Source organism: Scyliorhinus canicula, chromosome 12 (assembly GCF_902713615.1).
Source record: "Scyliorhinus canicula chromosome 12, sScyCan1.1, whole genome shotgun sequence".
NCBI classification, from domain to species: Eukaryota; Metazoa; Chordata; class Chondrichthyes; order Carcharhiniformes; family Scyliorhinidae; genus Scyliorhinus; species Scyliorhinus canicula.
This window is the reverse complement of record NC_052157.1, coordinates 21,170,100-21,182,184: the sequence shown is the minus strand read 5'-3', so window position 1 is coordinate 21,182,184 and position 12,085 is coordinate 21,170,100. Positions and strand designations below refer to the sequence as shown.

Here is a 12,085-nt window from a genome sequence, read left to right as displayed (position 1 = left end):
CGTCTCTTCAGGTCTTTCACCCAAGTCATTGATAATTGTTGACTGATAATTGATAATTAACATACATTTAATTCCCCTCCCCCCCCAATCTTATCTACCTTTCCTGCACCTTTCTCCCCTTCCCCTCTCCCCACACCTATGGGGACTGCCATTAACACTCTTTCCCCTTGGTATCTGTGGCCATTAGCACCCGGTTTCCCTTGGGTTTCTGTGGCTATGACTCATCTTTCATTCTCACTCCACAGTATAAATAGTTCCCATTTTCTCTCTGTCAGCTTTGACAAAGAGTTATCGGACTCGAAACGTTAGCTCTTTTCTCTCCCTACAGATGCTGCCAGACCTGCTGAGATTTTCCAGCATTTTCCCTTTCGTTTCAGATTCCAGCATCCGCAGTAATTTGCCTTCATCATCGATAATTGTAACAGGTTGATGCCCCAGCACTGATCCCTGTGGCACGTCACCTGCCACAGAAAATGACCCATTTATGCCAACTCTCTGTTTCCTGTTAGCTAGCCAATCTTCTATCCATGCCAGTATGCTCCCCCCTACACCACGAGTTTTTATTTTATACAATAATGTTCGACATGGCAGCTTATCAAAAGTCTTTTGGAAATCTAAATAGTGTATATCCAATAAACCTTTGGACACTAAAGTACAATAAATAGAGTAGGGGTGGGCATGGTGACACAGTGGTTAACACTGCTGCTTCACAGCGCCAGGGACCCGGGTTCGATTCTGACCTCGGGTGACTGTCTGTGTGGAATTTGCACATTCTCCCCGTGTCCGCGTGGGTTTCCTCCCGGCGCTCTGGTTTCCTCACAAAGTCCAAAGATGTGCAGGTTAGGTGGATTGACCATGATCAATTGTCCCTTAGTGTCCAAAGGTTAATTGGATGGCAGGGTTACGGGAATAGGGCAGGGATTAAGCCTAGGTAAGGTACTCTCTTGGAGAGTCGGTGCAGATTCGATGGGCCGAACGGTCTTCTTCTGCACTGTAGGTACTCTATGATATCCAATAATTCCTCTTTATCTACAGCGCACGTGACTCCTTCAAAGAAATCCAATAACTTGGTCAAACATGATTTCTCTTTCACAAAACCTTGTTGACTCTGTCTGATTTCCTTGAATTTTTCCAGTGCTCTACTATAACATCTTCACTGCTACTTTCCAACATTTTTCCAATGACAGATGTTAGGCTAACTGGTCTGTAGTTTAAATAAACAAAATACTGTGGAACAGTTGTGGGAGTGGGCCTGAGTAGAACTGGAACAAGGAATGTTCCCCATGACCTACAAAAAGGCGTAACTGGGACCTATGCGGGTGCCCATAGCCACACCTTTGATTTGCAGGATGTGAGACACGTTAAAGGAGAAATTATTTAATGGCAGAAAAAGTTCAGCCAGGTGGAGGAGTGTGGTGGTGGACGAGGGTTGTTCAGCCTCTGCTCAAGAAAGAAGCACAGAACCGTCAAACCCTTCTGTTGGGGGCTGGAGGTGTAGAGGGATTGGTCATCCATATTGAAGAGGGTGCTATGAGGGCCAGGAACTGTACATTGTTGAAATGATAGGACATCAGATGTATCACAAATGTAACTGGGAAGTAACTATGGACAAGTGAAAGAGGATGGAGTCAAGATTAAAGAAATGGGTTCTGTGGGACAGGAACAGGCTGATACGATGGTTCTGTCAGGACTGTCTTTGTTATGAAGTTTGGGAAGAAGTGGGCTGTGCGGGGTTGGGGGGACTATGAGGTTGGAAGCTGCGGGTGATCTGTAGAGCTGATGAAGTCGGTGACAGTCCGAGAAACAATGGCTTGATATTTAATGGCGGAATCATGGTCCAGGGGGAGGTAGGAAGTGTCTGAGAGCTGGTGCTCAGTCTCTGCAAGGCAAAAAGGTCAGTACTCCAGACAACAACGCCACAACCTTTGTCAGTAGACTTGATCACATGGTCAGGGATGGACCTAACAGAATGGAGTGCAGCATGTTCAGAGGGAGACAGGTTAAAGTGGGTGAGAGGAGCAGAGAAAATGTGACGGCCAATGTCACGCCAACAGTTCTTAATGAAAAGATGAAGAGTAGGTAGGAGGCCAGAGGGTGGGGTTCAGGTAGAGGGAGAACATTGGAGGCAGATGAAAGGACCCATTGAACGGGGGAAAGACTCCTGTCCAAAGAAGTTATCGCTGGGATGGTGGCTATAATTCCCTGCTGTCTATCTCTCTCCAATTTTGAATAAAGGAGTTACATTTGCTGTTTTCATAGAGTCCTAGAATTACTACAGTGCAGAAGGAGTCCATTAGACCCAGCGAATCTGCATCCTACCTAGAGCACACTCCATAGGCCCACGCCCCCACCGTATCCACCTAACCTTTCGGACACTATGGGGCAATTTATCATGGCCAATCCACCTAACCTGCACATCTGTGGACTGTGGGAAGAAACCTGAGCACCCGGAGGAAACCCACGCACACACGGGGAGGAAGGGCAAACTCCACACTGACAGTGACCCAAGGCCAGAATTGAACCCGGGTCCCTCGAGCTGTGAGGCAGCAGTGCTAACCACTGCACCGCCGTGCTGCCAATCTAATGAAACTGAATCTTTGGAATTTGGGAAAATTAAAACCAATGCATCAACTATCTCATTAGCCGCTTCTTTCATGCCTTAGGTTGAAGTCCATCCGCACCCAGGGATTTGTCAGCCCACGGACCCAAGAATTTGTTTAATATCACTTCACTGGTGATTGTAATTTTCCTGAGTTCTCTGCTCCCTTCCGTTTCCTGATTTACAGCTACTTCTGGGATATTAATTGTGTCATCTATCGTGAAGACAGAAATCAAAATATCTGTATAATTCATCCACCATAGTCATACTTTCCATTACCAATTCCCAAGGCACACTTTATATGGGGCCCGCTCACTTTGTTAGCTCTTTTCTTATTTAAATATCTATAGAAACCCTTACTGTCTGCCTTTATATTACTAGCTAGGTTTCTCTTGTACTCTTAATTTTTCCCTCCTTATCAATACTTTGTCACTCTTTGATGTTCTTTTGACCTGCCACTATGCAAACTTAATACTGTCTTTAAGTTTTTTTAAGTTAATTTAAGATGATTCTTCTTCCTCATTGTGCATTATTTCTATTATTTCTGGTTCTGACTAAACTCAACCATTCCTTAACTGTAGCATCATTTTTTTTCCATATTGCAATTTGGCATGAAATTGCCTCTCACAATCTCACTTCCCGACCAGATAATTGGGCAATTTCGCAAGGAGCTTCCGCCCCAATCAAAGCCGTGACTATTGATCGACAGCCCAAGATTCCAACCAGTGCTCCTGGCCCACAGCGACATCTGTCTGGATGATTATTTTTGACACAACATTTAATAATAATTGAAATGCTAACTTGATTATTGACACCAGTCTATGTGAAATCTACAACCCTGACATGCACAGGCGAGAAGATCTTTGCGAAGGTTTCCTGTGCGTATGTGTCAAGGTCAGTTTTGGGAGGAATTAATGCATTGAGTGGCGCTTGTTAATCACAATCACCAGATCTAAGCTTCGATGTGCATTTTCTTGTTACATCCCTTCAGTGATAACATGGTCACACTGAGAAAATCTGTTTACTGGGCTCCTACTCACGTTTGGGGGGGGGGGGGGGGGGGGGGGGGGGATGTTCAAGAGGGATAATCTTTCTGGAGATTAACCTGTGTTCGACCTATTCTACCATCAGTGTAATTGTAAACACGACGTGTATCAACAAAATGCAAGCAGGGGAGGGAGGGACGTCTGAAGGGTTTATCTGGTCGACAAATAATCTGAAATAAGACTATCAGACTGTGAAACGCTTCCATGCGTTACTATTCCAGCCAAGGGGGTTAATATGTTAACGTGCGGTGTTTGAGTAAATTCCCAGTGATCAGCACAACGTTGGAACTCCCAGTTTCCATTTGTTACTCAATTGTTTCCTTCCTTTCAGAGGGTTTGCCTGGAGTGCAGCAACAATGAGCAGTTCGGAGAATGAAGTTTACAGCAGTTTGGGTAAGTGACTGCACAACTGAAGGTGTGTGTGGGCCAGGTCTGTTATTTAAAATAAGCTGTTGTGCCCCCGCCGCTGTTAACATTCATGGATGGAGCATCTGCAAACTTCGGCACTTTCTCAATGACCCAATTCCTAATTTAGAAAAAAGCATTAGCCACCGTCTGGTCGATCAAGACTGCCTCACCTAGTCCATCATTAGGTTAAAGTCCAACAGGTTTATTTGGAATCACGAGCTTTGGGAGCGCAGCTCTTTCATCATGATTAGGGATGCCCATTCCCCAACTAGCCGGCCTGGCAGAGATATATTGTGGGCGAGATCTTTTGGCTGTTTGTGCCAGCGGGATCTACCAGGTCCGCTGACCGTGTACTCCCTCCCACGGGTTGCCCGGCGGCATGGGGTGGATTCAATCGGAATTTCCAGGCTGGGTTCACGGACCCCAGCCGCGTGATGTCGGTGGAAGGAGGTGGCACGCTGTTCGCCAGTGGCGGGATTCTCTGCTCGCACCGCCGTCGATGGGATTTCCCATTGAAGCCACTCCACGTCATCGGGAACCCAGGCTAGCGGCGGAACCAGAGAATCCCGCTGCCAGCGGACAGCCGGAGAATTCCGGCTCCCCTTTACAGCGGCGGGACCAGATGTTTCTGCCACCAGCCGCCTCCCACTGCCAAGATAAACGTCGCAAAGAGGCCAGAGAATTGCACCTGAAAGGGTTCCCATTTTAGAGGGAGATAAGGAGGAATTCCTTCACTCTCCTCTTTGCAATTCGATTCTACAGGGAGGAGTGGAGACTGGATCATTGAATATATTCATGGCGGATTTTGACAGATCTTTGAGAACGGAGCCAAGGGTATTGGTGCACATCAGATCTGCCATGATCTTATTGCCTGGTGGAGCAGGCCGGAGGGGGCAAATACGTTAATAGATTTAAAGGTGGGGGGGGGGGGCAAGAGATTTGAGGTTAAATATTTTCACCCAAAGGGTGGAGGGAATCTGGAACTCTGCCTGGAAGGGTGCGGGAGACAGGAACCGTCATAACATTCATGAAGCAATTAAGATGAGCACTTGAAATGCCATAGCATACAAAGCTACGGACCAAGTGCTGGGAAATGGGATTGGAATAGATAGGCGGTTGATGGCCGGCACAGACACGATGGGCTGAAGGGCCACTGTCTTATAAAACTCTACGAATGCCACACTCCTGCTCTTTTTAAAAAGCGATGTTATGATTCTTTGAGAGGCAAAGACCTGATTTAAAAACTCAAATTGCAATTAAATTGTAAGACAGTGCGTGTCTTTGCAAAGGTTGGAATAACGAGTCACGTTGTTTAATTCCATTGGTTTAAAGCTGAGTCAGGCAGCTCCGACCTGGTCAGACCCGACCTGAGCATTGCATTTGAGCACTACACCACAGGACGAATATATTGACCGTGGAGGAGGTGCAGACTCACTGGAATGATACCCGTAGCTCCTAAGGTTAAATAATGAGGACGGGTTTCACAGGCCAGAGGGGATTCCAGTGCTACTTGAGCTAATTAATGTCCTTTGAGTGAGATGTCAGGTCCTCCCGAAGCAGGGGTTTGCTGTTTGTAAACTAGCTGCTGCACTTGGCTCTACACAAAACACTTAAAAGATATTACTTGTGCCTCCAAGCTACAAAGTTTAGCATTGGCGTAGGATGGTTCCAGCTTCAAACGGATGTTGATTTTGGAATGCAGGTCACCAGCGAAAGCCCAAATTGCTTTCAGAGTTGCACCGCGGTGTGGCCACAACAATGGGCTGGCTTTTCGAAGCCCAGTAGGTGTGGGCAGGCAGAAGGAGCACCATGAGAGGGAGAGGGAGCATGAGTTTGCCCAGGCATTTTCCTGAAAGTGGCGTGGTTTGCCAGTTAAGGCAATTAAGGGGGTTCTCCGACAGGCTGGCCCCCAGTGATGGTTGTTGCAAGGAGGCGACCTTACAATGGTTACATCTCAGGCTGAAAGGTGTCCTGTGTAATGGTTTGCGAGCTGCAATGGCAATCTCGCAGTTTAAAATTTCAACAATTTAAAAGTTCTCACTCATCTATATTGAATCATAGAATCCCTACAGTGCAGAAGGAGGCCAATCGTCCCTGTCATGATATGCAAACATGCAACCAATGAACACTCAGAATAGGACACAACCAATGGGCAGTCAGGACACTCAGAGGTGGCATCACCACAAGGGGGCACTCACACCCTGCCTCTTTCCACAGACAGACATCTCGAGAGTTAGACAGGGTTGATCAGCAGCATCACACCCCAGCACGTGGCTTAGAGCAAGTTGGTACAGTTAGACTGAGTCACTACAGTTAGATTAGCAGAGAGTCAAACTCATTTGAGAACTGTGTTAATAGTTCAATAAACACTTTGAACTCATTTCAGAGTCTGGAGCATCCTTTAGTTAAGACTGCATCAAGTAGCAGCCTGTGTTATCCGAAGCAGCATAACACAACAGTCCCATCAGGTCCGCAGCGACCCTTTGACAGATCATCCCAACAAGGCCAAACCCCCACCCTATCCCCGTAACCCCACCCAACGTTTGGACCCAATGGGGCAATTTATCATAGCCAATCCACCTAACCTGCACATCTTTGGACTGTGGGAGGAAACCTGAGCACCCGGAGCAAACCCACACAGACACAGGGAGAAAGTGCAAACTCCGCACAGACAGTCACCCGAGATCGGAATCGAACCCGGGTCCTTGGTGCTGTGAGGCAGCCGTGCTAACCATCATGCTGCCCATTGGCAGGGGCTGCAGATCTCTGCATTGGGAAGGCCTCATTGCCTGCTCTCCAGCTTGAGGAACCCATCCGCAGTCCTGAATTGGACACTGATTGGCCAATCCTGCAAATATTGTCACTGTTCCCAACACGGTGCAGGGACTAGACCCGCATTGATCCTGACCCCTAAATGGAAAATCTAGTACTTGTCAGATTAATTTACATTCTAACTGTGTTATCAGTTTCACATCAATGCAGTAGCGATAGTGTAAATGCCATCCTCAGATTGGATGTTACAGAAATGTAGGTAAATGAGCAGCAGAGGGCAGCAGAGCGGGGCTGCTGATTGGCTGTTGCGGGGAAAATTTGCGTCAGTGCAATGTGGTCACTGTATCTAGAAGGTGGTTTGTGGAGGAGCTGTTGTCAAGTGACAGTTGACACCTCCTCTAACCTAAGGGATAGAGTGAATAACAGGTAAGCTCTTTCTTTCTTTTTCTTGTTTTATCTAGAGGGGATGGCAGGAAGGCAGTGCAATGTTCCTCCTGCAGAATGTTTGAGGTGAGGGATGCCGTCAGTGTCCCTGCTGATTTCACCTGTGGCAAGTGCACTCAGCTCCTCAGAAACCGCGTTAGGGAACTGGAACTGGATCTGGATGAACTTCGGATCATTTGGGAGGCAGAGGTGGTCATAGATAGTAGCTTCAGGGATGTCGTTACTCCAATGAATCAAGATAGATGGGTGACGGTGAGAGGGGCTGGGAGGAAGCAGTCAGTGCAGGGATCCTCTGTGGTCATTCCCCTCAGTAACAATTATATCGTTTTGGATACTGTTGAGGGGGACGACCTACCAGGGGTAAGCCACGGTGAACGGATCTCCAGCACGGAGTCCATCCCTGTGGCTCAGAAGGGAAGGAGGGAGAGCAGGAGAGCAATAGTTATTGGGGACTCGATAGTTAGAGGGACAGATAGACGGTTCTGTGGCAATGAAAGAGACTCACGGATGGTATGTTGCCTCCCGGGTGCTAGGGTCCGTGACATCTCGGTCCACGTTTTCAGAATCCTTAAGGGGGACGGGGAACAGTCACACGTCGCGGTGCACATCGGTACCAACGACATAGTTAAGAGAAGGACGGAGATTTAAAATAGGAATTTAGGGAGCTAGGGTGGAAGCTGAGAGCCAGGGCAAACCATGTTGTCATCTCTGGTTTGTTGCCGGTGCCACGTGCTAGCGAGGTGAGGAACAGGGAGGGAGTGCAGGTAAACACGTGGCTGCAGGGATGGTGTAGGAGGGAGGGTTTCAGTTACATTGATAATTGGAGCACATTCTGGGGAAGGTGGGATCTGTACAGACAGGACGGTTTGCACCTGAACCAGAGGGGCACCAGTATCCTGGGAGGGAAATTTGCTACGGCTCTTCGGGGGGGGGGGGGGGTTTAAACTAATTTGTCAGGGGGCTGGGAAAACGAGCTGTCGTCCAGAAGCCAGTGTTGAGACTAGTGAGGTACTGAGGAGGGTATCAAGGTCGCAGGAGTGTACTGGCAGACAGAAAGGTGGGTTGAAGTTTGTCTACGTCAAAGCAAGGAGCATCCGGAATAAGATAGGTGAACTTGGAGCGTGGATTAGTACTTGGGACTACGATGCTGTGGCCATTACGGAGACATGGTTAGAACCGGGATAGGAATGGTTGTTGGAAGTTCCGGGTACAGATGTTTCAATAAGAGTCGGGAAGGTGGTAAAAGAGGTGGAGGAGTAGCACTGTTAATCAAGGATAGTTTAACGGCTGCAGAAAGGCAGTTCGAAGGGGATCTGCCTACTGAAATAGGAAAGGAGCGGTCACATTGTTCTGAGTTTTCTATAGGCCCCCAAATAGTAAAAGAGATGTGGAGGAAGAAATTGTAAAACAGATTATGGATAGGTGTGGAGGTCTCAGGGTAATTGTCATGGGTGACTTTAACTTTCCAAATATTGATTGGAAGTTCTATAGGTCGAACAGTTCAGATGGGCAGTTTTTGTACAGTATGTGCAGGAGGGTTTCCTGACACAATATGTGGATAGGCCGACAAGAGGGGGGCCACATTGGATTTGGTACTGGGTAATGAACCAGGCCAAGTGGTAGATTTGTTTGTGGGAGAGCACTTTGGAGATAGTGACCATAATTCGGTGTCTTTCACAATTGCAATGGAGAGGGATAGGGCCATATGGCAGGGCAAGGTTTATAATTGGGGGAGGGGTAATTATGATGCGTTTGGCAAGAATTAGGGAGCATAAGATGGGAACAGAAACTGTCAGGAAAAGGCACAAATGAAAAGTGGAGCTTGTTCAAGGAACAAATACTGTGTGTCCTTGATAGGTATGTCCCTGTCAGGCAGGGAGGAAATGGCCGTGTGAGGGAACCATGGTTCACAAAAGAGGTTGAATGTCTTGTCAAGAGGAAAAAGGAAGAGTATGTAAGGGTGAGAAAACAAGGTTCAGTTGGGTCGCTTGAGGGCTACAAGGTAGCAAGGAATGAGCTAAAAAAAAAAGGGCTTAGGAGAGGGCATGAGAAGTCCTTGGTGGGTCGGATCAAGGAAAACCCCAAGGCTTTTTTCTCATGTGAAATAAAAGAATGACCAGGGTGAGGGTAGGGCCGGTCAAGGACAGTAGTGGGAACTTGTGCATGGAGTCAGAAGAAATAGGAGAGGCGTTGAATGAATACTTTTCTTCAGTGTTCACCAAGGAGAGGGGCCATGTTTTTGAGGATGAGAGTGTGATACAGGCGGGTAGGCTGGAGGAGGTAGATGTACTGAGGAGGGATGCATTAGCAATTTTGAAAAACCTGAGGGTCGACAAGTCCCCTGGGACAGATGGGATATATCCAAGGATTCTTTGGGAGGCGAGGATGAGATTGCAGAGCCGGGTTTGATATTTGGGTCCTCACTGTCCACGGGGATAGTGCCAGAGGACTGGAGAGTGGTGAATGTTGTTCCTCTGTTCACGAAAGGGAATAGGAACAACCCTGGTAATTATAGGCCGGTTAGTCTTACTTCGGTGGTCGGTAAGTTAATGGAAAAGGTCCTGAAGGATAAGATTTATAACCATTTGGAAAGATGCAACTTAATCCGGGTTAGTCAACCCGGTTTGTGAAGGGCAAGTCTTGCCTCACAAATTTGATTGAATTCTTTGAGGAGGTAACTAAGTGTGTAGATGAAGGTAGAGCAGTTGATGTCGTATACATGGATTTTAGTAAGGCGTTTGATAAGGTTTCCCATGGTCGGCTTATGAAGAAAGTAAGGAGGTGTGGGATAGAGGGAAATTTGCCACATTGGATAAGTAACTGGCTATCACATAGAAGACAGAGGGTGGTGGTGGATGGAAAATTTTCAGACTGGAGACCAGTTACCAGTGGTGTACCACAGGGATCAGTGCTGGGTCCTCTGCTATTTGTGATTTTTATCAATGACTTGGAGGAGGGGGCTGAAGGGTGGGTCAGTAAATTTGCTAATGACACCAATATTGGTGGAGTAGTGGATGAGGTGGAGGGCTGTTTTTGGATGAAAAGAGACATTGATAGGATGCAGAGCTGGGCCGAAAAATGGCAGATGGAGTTTAACCCTGGTAAGTGCGAGGTGATTCATTTTGGTAGAAAAATTTGAATGCGGATTACAGGGTAAACGGCAGGGTTCTGAGGAATGAGGAGGAACAGAGAGTTCTTGGGATTCATGTCCACAGATCTCTGAAGGTTGCCACTCAAGTGGATAGAGCCGTGAAGAAGGCTTATAGTGTGTTAGCGTTTATTAACAGGGGGCTTGAGTTTAAGAGCCGCGGGGTTATGCTGCAACTCTACATGACCCTGGTGAGACCACATTTGGAATATTGTGTGCAGTTCTAGTCACCTCCACTATCGGAAGGATGTGGAAGCATTGGAAAGGGTGCAAAGGAGATTTACCAGGATGCTGCCTGGTTTGCAGGACAGGTCTTATGAGGAAAGGTTGAGGGAACTAGGGCTTTTCTCGTTGGAGCGGAGGAGGATGAGAGGCGACTTAATAGAGGTTTATAAGATGATGAGGGGGGTAGATAGAGTGGACGTTCAGAGACAATTTCCTCGGGTGGATGTAGCTGTTACAAGGGGGCATAACTATAAGGTTCAGGGTGGGAGATACAGGAGGGGTGTCCGAGGTAGGTTCTTTACTCAGAGAGTGGTTAGGGTGTGGAATGGACTGCCTGTTGTGATAGTGGAGTCGGACACTTTAGGAACTTTCAAGCGGTTATTGGATCGGCACATGGAGCACACCAGAATGACAGGGAGTGGGATAGCTTGATCTTGGTTTCGGACAATGCTCGGCACAATATCGAGGGCCGAAGGGCCTGTTCTGTGCTGTACTGTTCTCTGTTCTTTTTCTAATGAGGGGCTGGTTTAGCACAGTGGGCTAAGCCGCTGGCCTATATTGCAGAACAAGGCCAGCAGCGTGGGTTAAATTCCCATACCGGCCTCCCCGAACAGGAGCCGGAATGTGGCGACTGGGGGTTACTTGTGACAATAAGCTATTATTATTATTAATTTTTACCTTATTTTTAAATTTAGACCTTCATCCAGATTCCTCAGCTAAACAAACAAAAAGACCATCCCTTGAATGGTCATCAGGAATATTTGGCAAGGCGAAGGCAGTAAATGAATTAGAAGCGAGTCAATTATTTTAGTTATCTTGGAACATTTGAAAATTTGCACTGATAGCAAGCCAATCAAATTGTGCAAACATTCAAGCTAAATATTCCGAGTCAAACTACATCGATATAAATAAGAAACATGTCTGATTCTCCTGATTCAATGATTAGTGAGTTCAATGCTGGCATAACCTCAGTTACAAGGTAAGCAATCTCTGTGCCAGTATCAACATTCCGGAACGCAATACAGCAAAGTCATGCCAACTTCAGCACATGGCATCCATTTAGATAAATGGCAGACTGTACAATCTGCAATAGATGGAAACAAAATTAGAACAATTTGTTCCGCATCAGTGAAGTGAACAAAGGGCAGTTAGAAAATTAGTCTACTAGTGTAAGGTGATGTTATGAGTTCTATGTTTCAGCAGATATGTACAAACGTACGCATTCGGAGTGGGAGGAGGCCACTCAGCCCCTCGAATCTGCTCCCTCATTGCTGACCTGATTTTAACCTCAGTTCCTGGCTATCCCCAATAACCTTTCATCCCCCCCCCCCCCCTTGTTAATCAAGAACCCATCTAGCTCTGCCTTAAAAATATTCAAAGACAGAGGCAGCACGGTGGCGCAGCGGTTGGCACTGCTGCCTCACGGCACCGAGGTCCCAGGTT

The 12,085-nt window shown here is 47.1% G+C and overlaps 1 protein-coding gene across 1 annotated transcript in view; it reads left to right on the top strand.

The window, feature by feature from the left end:
• Positions 1–12,085, top strand: part of ubap1lb (ubiquitin associated protein 1-like b) — an 88,703-nt gene that overhangs the window by 2,345 nt on the left and 74,273 nt on the right. Inside the window, exon 2 of the mRNA XM_038813281.1 lies at positions 3,977–4,038. Within this exon, the coding sequence (XP_038669209.1) occupies positions 3,977–4,038 (62 nt within the window). The remainder of the gene's footprint in view (positions 1–3,976; positions 4,039–12,085) is intronic.